This window comes from Sycon ciliatum, chromosome 7 (assembly GCF_964019385.1).
Source record: "Sycon ciliatum chromosome 7, ocSycCili1.1, whole genome shotgun sequence".
NCBI lineage: Eukaryota > Metazoa > Porifera > Calcarea > Leucosolenida > Sycettidae > Sycon > Sycon ciliatum.
This window is the reverse complement of record NC_088649.1, coordinates 4,811,368-4,827,396: the sequence shown is the minus strand read 5'-3', so window position 1 is coordinate 4,827,396 and position 16,029 is coordinate 4,811,368. Positions and strand designations below refer to the sequence as shown.

Genomic DNA, 16,029 nt, shown 5'->3' with positions numbered 1-16,029 from the left:
CGAGTCCATAATCCCCCAGAGTGCTCAACTGGGCTGGGGTTGTGGGACGGCGTAATTCGTGATGTACGTCATTTTTGGGTCGGACTTGCGTCGACGCGGTCCACCACGGAAACACACACTTCCCCTACTCATGATGCTATGACGTGCAACACGGATTTCGCCATCCCAGATCTGATCAGTGAAGTTGCACTCTCTGGGGGATTATGGACACCTGCCATTAAAAATGCAGGTGCCAATCCATGACACTGTACTAAAACAATGAAAATGTCTCGTGTGTTCGGGCATGTATGTGTGTGTGTGTGTGTATGTGTGTGTGTGTGTGTGTGTGTGTGTGTGTGTGTGTGTGTGTGTGTGTGTGTGTGTGTATTGCAGACGTGGACGAGTGTGAGAACTCGCCGTGCAGCCAGTCTGGAACCTGCACCAACACACCTGGAGCATTCACCTGCGCTTGTGACACGGGATTCACAGGAAATGGATTTGCTTGCTCTGGTAAGTCCAGCATCAGCAGCAGGAAGAAGCTGGTGATTTTGTTGCCGCTGGGTGGTCAGCGATTCAGCATTGTCGTTTCTTTAAATCTTTCAAGATATTTCTTTAAAAGGTATGCAAGCTCCACTGCAGTCACTTCATGACATGAAAACCCTTCAAGGTGTTTTCTGAATCCCCTCCCCCTTCCGGCATTCATTTGCGCTTGTGACAAGGGAATCACAGGAAATGGATTCGCTTCCTCTGGTAAGGACAGCATCGGGAGGTTGAAGAGGCTGGTGATTTTGTTGCCGCTTGGTATGTTCAGCGGGTCAGCTTTCTCTCTTTTTGAATTCGTTCAATTACAGCACAGGAAATTCTACCTTCTCACCTGAGGAAACCTCCAGTTCCTGCTAAGAACTAATAAAATTTCGTGAGAGCGGGAAATAGTAAAGAAGATTCATGATATTATGAGAATTCCGAGTTCATTCGAATATATAATTATGTCGTCGGGGTTTTTATGCCCGAACGATCTGCTCTTCCGCTATTTCTCACTCATGCACGCGTACAGAGGACCAAATGTTTCTGCTAGTACCATGATTCAAATGTGTGCGTGTGTGGTTGTGTTTGCATGCATACTTGCATGCTTGCGTGTGTGTTTGTATATGTGTGTGTGTGTGTGTGTATATATGTGTGTGTGTGTGTCTGTATGCACTGCTGCTGCAGACATCAACGAGTGCGCCGACCCGACGCTATGCGACCCGCTGAACGGCGAGTGCACAAACGTGGCCGGTTCGTTCCTCTGCCGCTGCAAGTCCGGTTACAATGGCAACACTACTAGCTGTCTGGACATTGACGAATGCTCGGCCAGCGTGCCGTGTCACGCCACCCTGGCCACGTGCGAGAACACGGACGGCGCGTTCGAGTGCTCCTGCCACGAGGGCTATCACGGCAGCGGCGTGAAGTGCGACGACGTGGACGAGTGCAGCACCGGGGTGAACGAGTGCGACGCCTCGCGAGGGGAGTGCGCGAACACGGCCGGCTCCTACGAGTGCAAGTGCCGGGCGGGGTACTCGGGCGACGGCGTCACCTGCGTGGAGATTGACGAGTGCGCCGACGGGACGCACGCCTGCAGCGAGTTTGCGCAGTGCACCAACCTGCCGGGAACGTTCAGCTGCAAGTGCAAGGAGGGCTTTACGGGCAACGGACGTCTGTGCACCGACATCAACGAGTGCTGGGAGAAACTGCATGACTGCCACGCGCTTGCGCAGTGCGTCAACCGCAAGCCCAACTACCTGTGCCTGTGTCCAAGCAGCTATGCCGGTGATGGTCGCAGCTGTATTGAGCCAGGTGAGTGTGTGCTTGCTTTCGTGGCTTCTGCCGATGCTGCTGTTGCTATTGCTGATGTTGCTCCTGTTGTTGCTGCTGCTGTTGTTGCTTTTGCTGTTGTTGCTGATGATGATGCTGCTGCTGCTGCTTTTGCAGTTGATGCTGAAGATGTTGCTGCTGTTGCTGCTGCAGATGTTGATGCTGCTGCTGCTTTTGCAGTTGCTGCTGCTGCTGCTGTTGCTGCTGCTGTTGCTGCTGCAGATGTTGCTGCTGTTGCTGCTGCAGATGTTGCTGCTGTTGCTGCTGCAGATGTTGATGCTGCTGCTGCTTTTGCAGTTGCTGCTGCTGTTGTTGCTGCTGCTGCTGTTGCTGCTACAGATGTTGATGCTGTTGCTGCTGAAGATGTTGCTGCTGTTGCTGCTGCAGATGTTGATGCTGCTGCTGCTTTCGCAGTTGCTGCTGCTGCTGTTGCTGCTTCAGATGTTGATGCTGTTGCTGCTTCAGATGTTGATGCTGTTGCTGCTGCAGATGTTGATGCTGCTGCTTTTGCAGTTGCTGCTGCTGCTGCTGTTGCTGCTGCAGATGTTGATGCTGTTGCTGCTGAAGATGTTGCTGCTGTTGATGCTGCAGATGTTGATGCTGCTGCTGCTGTTGCTGCTGCAGATGTTGATGCTGTTGCTGCTGAAGATGTTGCTGCTGTTGCTGCTGCAGACGTTGATGCTGCTGCTGCTTTTGCAGTTGCTGCTGGTTCTGATGCTGCTGCTGCTGCTATTAGTGTTGCCTATTTTGCTGTTGTTGCTGCTGCTCCCGCTGTGTTCTTGGATGACAATGTGAATATGTAGGTACAGATGTCCCTCTGTAATCCAGCACTTTACAAACCAGCATAATTTTCAGTTACAGTCAACTTCGTTTATAACGACACTCGGCGGGGCATCAGAAAAGTGTCCTTATTCGCGAAGTGCCGTAATACCCGAAGTCTCATTATATGTATTACAGTTGGATGGGACTTTGCTCTGGGCATGGAAATTCTGTCGTTATTCGCAAATTGTCGTTATATCCGCAGTCGTTATAAGCGAAGTAGACTGTACCAAAATGTTCTCCTATGCACATTGCAGCAGAAATCAGATTTGTTGACACAGCACCCTCCCTAATCCAGCACAACTTCCGTAGCACAAATGCTGTGCAGGATTATAGAGGGACCACTGTAATGGAAACAGACTAGCTGTGCATGGGACCTGTTGTCTGCTTGTTGACTGTGCTTGTGCACTACAGACTAGCTGTGCATGGGACCTGTTGTCTGCTTGTTGACTGTGCTTGTGCACTACAGACTAGCTGTGCATGGGACCTGTTGTCTGCTTGTTGACTGGGCTTGTGCACTACAGACTAGCTGTGCATGGGACCTGTTGTCTGCTTGTTGACTGGGCTTGTGCACTACAGACTAGCTGTGCATGGGACCTGTTGTCTGCTTGTTGACTGGGCTTGTGCACTACAGACTAGCTGTGCATGGGACCTGTTGTCTGCTTGTTGACTGGGCTTGTGCACTACAGACTAGCTGTGCATGGGACCTGTTGTCTGCTTGTTGACTGTGCTTGTGCACTACAGACTAGCTGTGCATGGGACCTGTTGTCTGCTTGTTGACTGTGCTTGTGCACTACAGACTAGCTGTGCATGGGACCTGTTGTCTGCTTGTTGACTGTGCTTGTGCACTACAGACTAGCTGTGCATGGGACCTGTTGTCTGCTTGTTGACTGTGCTTGTGCACTACAGACTAGCTGTGCATGGGACCTGTTGTCTGCTTGTTGACTGGGCTTGTGCACTACAGACTAGCTGTGCATGGGACCTGTTGTCTGCTTGTTGACTGGGCTTGTGCACTACAGACTAGCTGTGCATGGGACCTGTTGTCTGCTTGTTGACTGGGCTTGTGCACTACAGACTAGCTGTGCATGGGACCTGTTGTCTGCTTGTTGACTGGGCTTGTGCACTACAGACTAGCTGTGCATGGGACCTGTTGTCTGCTTGTTGACTGTGCTTGTGCACTACAGACTAGCTGTGCATGGGACCTGTTGTCTGCTTGTTGACTGTGCTTGTGCACTACAGACTAGCTGTGCATGGGACCTGTTGTCTGCTTGTTGACTGTGCTTGTGCACTACAGACTAGCTGTGCATGGGACCTGTTGTCTGCTTGTTGACTGTGCTTGTGCACTACAGACTAGCTGTGCATGGGACCTGTTGTCTGCTTGTTGACTGTGCTTGTGCACTACAGACTAGCTGTGCATGGGACCTGTTGTCTGCTTGTTGACTGGGCTTGTGCACTACAGACTAGCTGTGCATGGGACCTGTTGTCTGCTTGTTGACTGGGCTTGTGCACTACAGACTAGCTGTGCATGGGACCTGTTGTCTGCTTGTTGACTGTGCTTGTGCACTACAGACTAGCTGTGCATGGGACCTGTTGTCTGCTTGTTGACTGGGCTTGTGCACTACAGACTAGCTGTGCATGGGACCTGTTGTCTGCTTGTTGACTGGGCTTGTGCACTACAGACTAGCTGTGCATGGGACCTGTTGTCTGCTTGTTGACTGTGCTTGTGCACTACAGACTAGCTGTGCATGGGACCTGTTGTCTGCTTGTTGACTGGGCTTGTGCACTACAGACTAGCTGTGCATGGGACCTGTTGTCTGCTTGTTGACTGGGCTTGTGCACTACAGACTAGCTGTGCATGGGACCTGTTGTCTGCTTGTTGACTGTGCTTGTGCACTACAGACTAGCTGTGCATGGGACCTGTTGTCTGCTTGTTGACTGTGCTTGTGCACTACAGACTAGCTGTGCATGGGACCTGTTGTCTGCTTGTTGACTGTGCTTGTGCACTACAGACTAGCTGTGCATGGGACCTGTTGTCTGCTTGTTGACTGTGCTTGTGCACTACAGACTAGCTGTGCATGGGACCTGTTGTCTGCTTGTTGACTGGGCTTGTGCACTACAGACTAGCTGTGCATGGGACCTGTTGTCTGCTTGTTGACTGTGCTTGTGCACTACAGACTAGCTGTGCATGGGACCTGTTGTCTGCTTGTTGACTGGGCTTGTGCACTACAGACTAGCTGTGCATGGGACCTGTTGTCTGCTTGTTGACTGTGCTTGTGCACTACAGACTAGCTGTGCATGGGACCTGTTGTCTGCTTGTTGACTGGGCTTGTGCACTACAGACTAGCTGTGCATGGGACCTGTTGTCTGCTTGTTGACTGGGCTTGTGCACTACAGACTAGCTGTGCATGGGACCTGTTGTCTGCTTGTTGACTGGGCTTGTGCACTACAGACTAGCTGTGCATGGGACCTGTTGTCTGCTTGTTGACTGGGCTTGTGCACTACAGACTAGCTGTGCATGGGACCTGTTGTCTGCTTGTTGACTGTGCTTGTGCACTACAGACTAGCTGTGCATGGGACCTGTTGTCTGCTTGTTGACTGGGCTTGTGCACTACAGACTAGCTGTGCATGGGACCTGTTGTCTGCTTGTTGACTGTGCTTGTGCACTACAGACTAGCTGTGCATGGGACCTGTTGTCTGCTTGTTGACTGGGCTTGTGCACTACAGACTAGCTGTGCATGGGACCTGTTGTCTGCTTGTTGACTGTGCTTGTGCACTACAGACTAGCTGTGCATGGGACCTGTTGTCTGCTTGTTGACTGGGCTTGTGCACTACAGACTAGCTGTGCATGGGACCTGTTGTCTGCTTGTTGACTGGGCTTGTGCGCTACAGTGCATTTCAAAACTATAGACGCGTAGGGTTTTTGAAATATTTCAAATTTGGCTGGAACTTTTTGAGAATAGTTTTCGGAATATTGCTCAGGATCGCTCCACAATTACTCTCATATAGTTTCTAAAGGATTGGATAACAGACGCCCAATTTGGAAAAAAATTATGCACAAAGTGATCACAGATTTTATGTGGTATAGATGCTGGCATAACGGTTTTTGCCTAGGTACGCGTCTATAGTTTTGAAATGGACTGTAATTTCATACGTTTGTGCATGTGCAACGTATGTGCATGTGTGTGTGTGCGTGTGTGTGTTTGGTGTGTGCGTTTTGTGTGCGTGTGTGTATTGGGGGGGGGGGGGGTTGCATGTGTGTGTGTGTGTGTGTGTGTGTGTGTGTGTGTGTGTGTGTGTGTGTGTGTGTTTGCATGTGTGTGTGTGTGTGTGTGTGTGTGTGTGTGTGTGTGTTCGCCCGCTACAGTCAAGAAATGTGACAAGTTTGAGCGCTACGACTCGAGTGGCAAGAAGTGCATACCGTGCCTGTGCAGCAAGTCGGCGTCCGCGTCGTGCAACGTACGAAACGGCACGTGCACCTGCAAACCCAACAACCAGGGTAAGTATTGTGAATCGTGCTCGCCAGGATTCTACAAGGCGTTCGGCCCCAACTCCGCCTGCTCCAAGTGCAACTGCCCGCAGGACCGCGCCGAGAGCGTGTGCAACCCGCACTACGGCACGTGCACGTGCAAGCCAGGTTACCGTGGCGACACATGCCAGCACTGCAGCCTGGGCTATCAACGTCAGGGCCAGGACAAGTGCGTCGAGTGCAGCTGCGACAAGGTGGGTTCCCGCGCCTCCGTGTGCCATCCATCCAGCGGCCAGTGTCAGTGCAACAAGGACTACTTTGGGTTGAACTGCGAGCGATGCCTCGACGGATCCTACAGACAGAACACCAACGAGACCTGCCAACGTAAGTAGAATTCATCTTCTTAGCAATGGCACCTATGCATAAAACATGAGTGCAGCCTTTTTTGGCAGTGCAACTCGTCCCATATTTGGCAGGTACAAGTACAACCAGCCATTATACAATCACACCTTATATGTATGCTAGTAGATAGCATGGTATTGTGCTCTATTTTACTTCATCAAATTAACAAGCATCCAAGGCCTTCTTCTCACAAGGCCAGTAGAGTACGGAGTACATCAGGGATCCGGGAAGCATTTACTCGTAGACTACCTGCTGTGGCTGCCTTCTCTAATCTGAATCAGGGAATATAACTGTGTATGTACATACATCTACCCAATCTGCGAACAGAACTGTTTCGTCCTTTGTGGACTCTTCAGCGCAGCACAGAAGAAAATTAGGCCGAACCTGGTAGCAATGAAAAATAAATTTTCCGAAGCCAGATTTTAAACCAGGCCCGAGCGTGCCTTGCCAGAGTGCTCAAACTGACAAGTCAGTGAGCTCGGCGTAACGCAAACAGCAAAGGCACTACCTCACACGAGACATCTATATGCTTTGGTAACCATCATCCCCCCATTTCTCTCCCCTCCCCCCCCCCCCCCCTCCCCCGACTGTGAAACCGTCATCCTCACTGTTAGTTGCTGTACGGTGTAATGTTTGCTGCAGCATGCTTCTGCAACACACTCGGTACCGTGGGTAAGTCATGCGACAAGGACGGCCGCTGCCTCTGTAAACCTGGCTACCATGGGGAGAAGTGCGACAAGTGCACAAGCCACAACAAATACTACTCGCAGAGCGGATGCGAAGGTAGGGTTAGTGGGGTGCGGTGCCCCCTTGCTTGCTTGCTGTCTGGTAGGGTTAGTGGGGTGCGGTGCCCCCTTGCTTGCTGTCTGGTATGGTTAGTGGGGTGCGGTGCCCCCTTGCTTGCTTGCTGTCTGGTATGGTTAGTGGGGTGCGGTGCCCCCTTGCTTGCTTGCTGTCTGGTAGGGTTAGTGGGGTGCGGTGCCCCTTGCTTGCTTGCTGTCTGGTAGGGTTAGTGGGCTGCGGTGCCCCCTTGCTTGCTTGCTGTCTGGTAGGGTTAGTGGGGTGCGGTGCCCCCTTGCTTGCTTGCTGTCCGAGTCAGTGCATTTTATGACTCACGGGGTACTTGGGGCAAATAGTGGTACAGTCAATACCGTAGTGGCCGTACCGTGTCCGACGCCCCTGCTTTGAGCAGGGATCATAACATGTGCATTGTTACAAGCATGTATGTGCGTGTGTGTGTGCGTGTGTGTGTGTGTGCGTGCGTGTGTGTGTGTGTGTGTGTGTGTGTGTCCCATATGGTGCAGTGGTATGTGCAGCGATTTCCAATCGATAGGTTGCGGGTTCGATTCCCGACGATTATGATCACACACGTCTTCTCTTTCTCGGACCCTTCCTGACTTTTCTTTCATTCTCCTGGGTAGTTACCAACAGCCAGTGCATGCTGGAGTATGTGGTGTGATGTGTGCGTGAAAAAAAAGAAGAAAACAATGAAAAAGACCGAAAAGTAGGGATTCACTGGCCAAAAAAGAGCCACTTCATAGCTGTGTGGTGTAGACCAGGCTGAATAGTGGCGGTCAATTCTTCAGCCTGGCAAGCTGTTGAATGGTGCAATCCCAGCACAAGCTGCTATGGCTTCTGCTGTAGCATCGCTATCATCGCCTCTGGCGATGGGCGTCCAATGGTCCAATGGTGTGTGTGTTGGTGTGTTCGTGTATTCGTGTGTTTGTTTGCCTGTCCGTCTCAGATTATCCCAGTGAATTCTTCAAGGTCAGCCTTCGCAGTCTTGGCAAGATGACCTTGCCAGCAGGCTTTAGATTCGGCAAACAACATTCCATGTACTCATCTCTGCATGTACGTCCAATATCACACTGGTGCTGCAGTAGTGTTACTGGTGGCTACTAGCTGTCAATGGCCTAACTGTTGATGGCTTGATTCTGTGTGGGTGGGTGGGTGGGTGTGGGTGGGTGTATGTTGGGGGGGGGGGGGTGTACGGCTGTGTGTGTGTGTGGGGGGGGGGGACTGTGTGTGTGTGTGTTCAAATTTGTGTATGTATGCGTGTGTGTGTGTATGTGTGTGTGCCAGCTAGTTCGGTTGGTGGGTACACTTATGCCGGATAGTGTTGGGTCTGTTGCCAACAGGCTCGGCTGCTTGAAGGTGTAATGTTGCACCTACCACCTTTGTTGGTTTCAGGGTTCATATACTTTCTATTTGAAGTATACATACCTGTTAACCATGGACTACTTCTGGCTAGATTAACTCTTGTGTAATCATGGTGCTAGTGAAGCTTGTATCAGATCCACTCTGATTTAGCCACCCTCACTAGTACCAAGTATTACCCTCACTGGGGGCAGGGGCAACTGCAGTTGGATCCCGGGACGGATACCCTGATACCGTCAATCCTTTTTCTGCACCTTGTCCTCACCCACTTACTGAGGTGTGGTGAGCCCATAAGTGGGATCATTTTCAAGTCCACCCAGAGTTTTGGGGGATTTCAGGCGGTGTCGGCCGTTGGGCGGTTCAATAACCAATTGAGTCATCTTTCCAAGATTCCTTTTGAGTCTCTCTCCCCTCTCCCGGGGAGACCCACGTGACCAGTTTTGGCAGTGAGCAACAAGTGTGTGTGACTATGTGTGTGGGTGGGTGTGCGGGTGTGTTTGCTCATTTTCTCCCTCAGATCAAACGCAACGGTTTTCTGTCGTTCACCAAAGCCAAGAATGATCTTGTTTACAGCGCCATTCCCGACTCCGCCGCTATTGTGGCTCCGTTCTGGACGGATCTTGGCGACATCACCACTGAAGGGCGTGTGACATCAGAACGCTATACCAAGTCGGCTGATCCGGCTATGATGGCTGAGATTGTGCAAGCTGTCATGACATCAAATGTTGCTCCCTCTGACTCATTCGAGCCGCAAGAAGCTGTCGTCGTGACGTGGACAGACATACAGTCATCTAGGAATCAATCGTTGGTATGCTCACATCATGCATGTACTCATGTACTCTGTCTCTCTGAATCGCTCTGTCTCTTTCTCTCTCTCTCTCTCTCTCTCTCTCTATATATATATATATATATATATATATATATATTAACTGGTTTGAGGGAAAGAGACAAACGGGAAAAGTCTGAAGAAAAAATTGACTGTCACCACCAGGACTCGAACCAGGGACCCTCGCTTGTAGCCAGCGATGCTCTAACCACTGAGCTATGGTGTAGTCGTCATCCATATATATATATATGTAGGACTCAGTATAGAGTCCATGCACTATATGATGTCCAGCACCCTATATAGAGTCCATTGGTCCAAAATCCACTATACAGAGTCCAGGAGTCCACTCAGTTTTGATCAGATTCATCCTGCCGCGCAATCCCCTATAAGGAGTACACTTTTTCTACAAGTCCCCTATTCACGGTCCAGGAGTCCAGTTTATCCATGCCGTCCTGTGTGTTGTGCCCAAAAGAAAACAAACACCTTTTCAGTTTTGCTTGCCTCGTGGCAGCGCATTCCTTTCTTCACTTCAGCCATGGCTGCCAGTTCTGCTGTGCAGTTGCTGACAGTAATCTGTCTCGAGGTAACCAAGGAGGATAAGGAGACGTTCAAAATCAAATCTGGAAAGGGTCTTGTGGTTCTCGGAAGACGTTTCATCAGTGCGCGAGATGAAAGCAGAAATTGCAGAACGAGAAAAGTTCAGCACAGTTCAAATCTGACGAGTCAGGTACACCGACACTCTCTTTCGTTCGACGCCACAAGGATCCCCTGTTTGGCTGGCCATTGCTGCCAGTAAGACGTTTGAACGGTTTCATCAGAACGAGGGATGAAAGCAGAAGTTCAGCACAGTTCCAATCTGACGAGTCAGATACACTGACACTCTCTTTCGTTCGACGCCACAAGGATACCCTGTTTGACTGGACAAGAGCTGCCTGTACCACCATGTCAAAAGGCTGTCCAACTACATGGCAGGACGATGACTGAGGTAAGGAAGCTTTTACTCGTTTCGATTGGTCTGCTGTTCTGTCGTAATATGCTTGAATTTTTTTCCATTTTCAAGGAGCGTATCGCGTTTGTTTGATGTTGCTTGAATGAATGCCCTAAAAGTAATCAACCACTTCGTAATAGTCCTCAAGGAATGCAAGGACTTTGCATCAATCGTATACGATCGTCTAACTATCATCAATTATTATTTTATTTCATGAGAAATGTATTTTTATCCCTATGACAATTATGTGAACTCCACGACAGTCTTCCTCTACTAGGCTCTAGTATGATGTCAAATACAATGGGATCCACAAACGCAGTGCCAGTGTACTAGTAGTAGTAGGAGGAGGATTTATTGTATGCCGATGACAAGAAAAAGCTTCTCGAGCTAATACATGTACTCGTATTCCATGAAGTAACCGTTTTGTTGTCACAAACATGACACTGTGTCAGTGAAACTGCCTCGTGACAACAAATCATTGCATTTCCATCTTGGGGAAGACTGACTGACGGCAACGCTGTACAGATTGTTCAAATCATCTCATTTCAATTTAGTTGTAGTGAAGTGAAACACTGTGTACACTACATGTATGGTGGTGTGTCTGTGCGTCTTGAGTGTGCACAAACGATCTTATTCCTCGTATTACTAATAGATTATTGTCCCCACCGTCACCTGTTCACAGGTCTTTGAGTGGATGGATTTTCATTGAGCATCACATTCGTTGAGAACTTGGTAGTTGTGTGCTCCCATGCATCATTATGGTAATAAGCGTATCCTTGTGCTATCTATTTGTTGCAGGTGTGCTGATCTTCAGAAGCTTGCGGAACTGAGTGCTGCTGAACATTTGCATGGCCATGAGCAATGGTGAAGCTTGCTATTGCACTCTCAGCATGTGCTAGTATTATGCTGACTACTGCACTATGTTACTCTCTTACACTACTACATGTACATGTATGTAAACGTGCGTGCATCCGCCCACGGCCACGTATGCATTCGTTTCGTATAATTATTTTGTTATCCCTCTTGACTTTACGTGTAAATGGGTGGACGTTTGCATGGCTGTTGGAGTTGCGTGTGTGTGTGTGTGTGTGTGTGTGTGTGTGCGCGCACGATAATTTAAAAACAAATAATTAATCCTTGGCTCTCCATTATTCTCTTTCGATTCTTGGGTTTTTCTAGGTATTTTCTTGGCGTTGTGTGGGTGTGTGCATGTGTGTGTGCGTGCACAATAATTTGGCAACACCACATGATTGAGATATTGTAATTTGCAGCGTCTGCGAAGAGACCACTTGATTTGAGGATGGTGTTTGTAGGGTTTTTCATGTAATGAAGTGGCTGCAGTGGCGCCTCAATACTTATTTTTTATCTTGAGAAGTGAATGATGTAAAGGATTAAAGGGAGAGGCCGTTTTCTGGTTAATATTCACTGCTTACAGCAGATCCTATGTCTAATTTCGAACTCTGGATAGGGGATGCCTAATTGGGTGGACTTTATACAGGAAGTGTTGTCCACATAAAGACTCTGTACAGTTGATTTCCAAGTTTGGACTCTGTACAGTTGATTTCCAAGTTTGGACTCTGTACAGTTGATTTCCAAGTTTGGACTCTGTACAGTTGATTTCCAAGTTTGGACTCCGTACAGTTGATTTCCAAGTTTGGACTCCGTACAGTTGATTTCAAAGTTTGGACTCCGTACAGTTGATTTTGTACTCTGTACAGTTGATTTTGGACTCCGTACAGTTGATTTTGGACCAATGGACACTATAAAGTCTATATAGGGGTGAAGCCAATTGGCTGGACTCTATACAGGGAGTGATGTTCATCTAAACTTTGAGCTCACAGTTGATTCCAAGTTTGGACTCTGTACAGTGGATTTTGGACCAATGGACTCTATATAGGGGTTGGACATCATATAGGGGCTGGACGCTCTACTGAGTCCAACATATATACAGGTGATCTCTCATTACAACGAGTCTGGTTACTACATAAACCCCGTTAGTATATATATATATATAATATACTCAATCTGCGGACAGAACTGTTTCGTCCTTTGTGGACTCGTCAGCACAGCACAGAGGAAATGAGGTCGAACCTGATAGCAATGGAAATAAAAATTTCCAATCAGGTCCGAACGTACCTTGCCAGAGTGCTCAAACTGACAAGTCAGTGAGCTCTGCATAACGCAAACAGCAAAGGCACTACCCCACGCAAGAGTGCTCAACTGCTCCAAGAGCAGGAGCGAATATAATATATAATTATATATAATACTCAATCTGCGGACAGCATGCTGTTTCGTTCTTTGTGAACTCATCATGTGAACTCTATCTATCTCTCTCTCTCTCGCTCTCTCTCTCTCTCTCTCTCTCTTTCTCTCTCTCTTTCTCTCTCTCTCTCTCTTCTCTCTCTCTCTCTCTCTCTCTCTCTCTCTCTCTCTCTCTCTCTCTCTCTTTCTCTCTCTCTCTCACTCTCTCTCACTCTCTCTCACTCTCTCTCTCTCTCACTCTCTCTCTGTCTATCTGTCTGTCTGTCTGTCTGTCTGTCTGTCTTTCTGTCTCTGTCTGTCCATCCATCTGTCTGTCTTTCTGTCTGTCTGTCTGTCTGTCTGTCTGTCTGTCTGTCTGTCTGTCTGTCCATCTGTCTGTCTTTCTCTGACAAGAACACATACACACAGGCACATGCATAAACACGCACACATTCACTCGTTCCTTCTCTTTTTTTCGCCGCTTGTTTTCGCTTTGCAGAGGAACACGTTCCAGGCTGCCTTGATCAGCGACGACTGCCAGTCGTTTGCCATTTTCACCTATGCCAAGGGTGGCATCATGTACGGTGGACGTCGTCTACCTGTAGTTGCCGCTGGTACAACCCAATACCAGCTACAGGACGAGCGCGTTCTGTCGGCGTTTGGCCGCAGCAGCAGTCGCACCGTCTACAAGCTGACACCAGGCTGCGGCAGTATTCGAAAGGCCTTGCGCTGCAACGCCATGCCTTCCGCTCCCAAGTCACACTTCTCCAGTGACAGCGTGGTCCAGTGCCCGTCCAACTCCACCATTGTGAAGTTGTGCAATATCTTCTCGCAGTATTCTCGCGCAGATATTATGGGTCAATGCTTCCGCTCTCTGCCGGTGGAAGATCCTGCCATCCTCACATCTTCAATCTCAACGGTTGGTTTCTTTTTTCCTCTGCCATATGTGTGTGTACACATGTGTTCTGTGTGTGTGCATGCGTTCATGTATTCAGGCGCGTAGCACTCCCGTGGTTTGGCAGCAGGGGGTTCGGGGGTGTCCCGCGGCAAATTTTGAAATTAGGCTGCAAAATCTTGCATTCTGGGCACTTTTTTCGTGGTCGGGCGAAAGGGTGGTCCGTTCAAAGCCAGACCGGCCGGACCGTCTGTTACACCCCTGGTACATGTGTGTACATTCATATTAGTGTAAGTCTGTTGTGCTTGTGCATGTTTCATGGGTGCCCGGATCTCTGTTCGTATGTATGTTTTTCTTCATTTCTTCGTTGTGTCAACGCTTCACTCTGTCACATGCATGCACGCACGCGCGCACACACACACACACACACACACACACACACACACACTGCCTCTCACTCTCTCTCTCTCACCCCCATACTCTCTCTCTCTCACTCTTACACTTTCTCTCACGCTCTCTCTGTCTCTCTGTAACACTTCTGGTTTAGATCTGCTGCTACGAAAGCAGCACTGGAGCTCTGATTGACCACGGCATCGGTAGAGCGTTTGTGTCCTACTCCAAGGCAGACGAGTCCGTACTCAAGGATTGTCACGAAGCAGATCTTCTCACGTCGTTCTTTGCTAGGCGACCTTCACCAGTGGCCAAGGAATCCCGTTCTCCATTCAGGCAGTGTAAGTCTAGTCATAGTTGCAGCTGGTGTATAACGTCAGTCAGCTTAGTCCCGTCCCTACACCAGCAAATGGCTGTCCGCATAGGTTAGGCTACTACTAATAATAATAAAAATAATAATAATAAACACAGCTCGCATCTTCCCTGAACCTGTTAGACAGGAGCAGAGTCGACGCATCTGTCAACAGTGTCAAGCCAAGTTAGTCTATCTCCTGCAGCTTGGAGAGCGCTCTCCACGGGGAGATCCGCTGCCTTCAGGTCGTGCCGAATCGTATCTATCCACCGCGACGGCCACGGGTTTTTTTTATGTCGTTTGTGTTGATTGATAGCCTACTACATAGGCAAAAATAGGCAAAAATAGGCAAAATGGCAGCTATGAGGTTTGCCAGTGGTACAGGGTCACAATACCACAGTAGAGTTCACCACACCACAGGCGTGCGAGGCTACACCCCTGGACCTTCGTCCTATTGGTAGGACCATCATGCACAGACTTTTTAATCCACGTTATCACGAGTCCATAATCCCAAGAGTGTGCAACTGAGGTCTGGCTGCTGTAGGCCCACTGCGTGACGGAATTCCAACATTACGTCATGCCGCTCAGGCACAAAGGACAAAACTTCGCATTCCGCGGTGCTTGGAACCAGGGAGTAGTACAAGCGCAAGTTACGAATTTTTGACGTAATGTTGGGATTCCGCCACGCGGATCCCCATGTACAGAGCTGCACACTATTGGGGTTATGGACTCTTGGTAATATCACATTGGTATGCGGATGTTAAAGCAGCTCAAACCACTTTAACCAGGACAAAACCTTTGCAGAAGAAGAAGAAATGGTGCCGTTTTCCCTCCTGCTCTTAATTAAATTGTTCTCGTGGATACATAACCAAGAGTGTTCAACTCGACAATCTCCCAGTCCACGGCCGATTTTTCATGACATGTCTTTCACGGCAATACAATAAAACCTGTCTAGGCGACCATTCGGATAAGGCGATCACCTGTCCCAGAAGACCACTGCAGCCAGGACCAAGGGATGCTATTTCTAGTCAAATGAGCCCGGATAAGGAGACCACCTTGCAACAGAGACCATATTTTGAAGGTCACTTGAGCGGCCATTTTAGCACAGGTTTCACTGTGATCAGCTTTTTTTGGTTACGGGGTCCAACCAGGTGATGTGCATATCTCATCCATGTTTGGGCAGTCGCCAACAAACTCTTTTCACTCCACGTACGGATGGACCGTCGGTACTGTGTCTGTGAGCTCCATGAACACCCTGAATCTTGCGTGCTCAGGAGTGTTTCGGAGTGTTGGCGATTTTCCACTCTATATTGTGACGGGAAGCATTTTCTTTCTCTTCTGTTGCCATCTTCTGTACAGCTCATGTTTACGGCGATCCTCACATCACTACGATTTCCGGTAACAGCTTTGAGTTCCATCGCCGAGGAGAGTTCTTATTGGCAAGAATCCCGACCTCAACATTCGGTATTAAGAGCAACTTGGAGTTGTTTGGACGATTCGAGGCCTATCCTCCGAATCAGTTTAACTTCACGTCGACAACCCGAGTGGTGGCTAGCGGTAAGTCTGTGTGTGTACATGTACGTGTGTGTTTGTGGGTGTGTGGGTGCTTGTGTGTGTGTGTGGGGGGGGGGGGGGGTTGTGTGTGTGTCGATGTGTGTCTAGT

General features: G+C 49.1%; 1 protein-coding gene across 1 annotated transcript in view; it reads left to right on the top strand.

Annotated features, from left to right (window-relative positions):
• Nucleotides 1-16,029, top strand: part of LOC135821531 (uncharacterized) — a 67,963-nt gene that overhangs the window by 37,514 nt on the left and 14,420 nt on the right. The window contains exons 9-17 of the mRNA XM_065334528.1: nt 373-489; nt 1,189-1,812; nt 6,014-6,499; nt 7,160-7,300; nt 8,262-8,368; nt 9,192-9,482; nt 13,229-13,648; nt 14,172-14,355; nt 15,726-15,923. Coding sequence (XP_065190600.1) covers nt 373-489; nt 1,189-1,812; nt 6,014-6,499; nt 7,160-7,300; nt 8,262-8,368; nt 9,192-9,482; nt 13,229-13,648; nt 14,172-14,355; nt 15,726-15,923 — 2,568 coding nt within the window. The remainder of the gene's footprint in view (nt 1-372; nt 490-1,188; nt 1,813-6,013; nt 6,500-7,159; nt 7,301-8,261; nt 8,369-9,191; nt 9,483-13,228; nt 13,649-14,171; nt 14,356-15,725; nt 15,924-16,029) is intronic.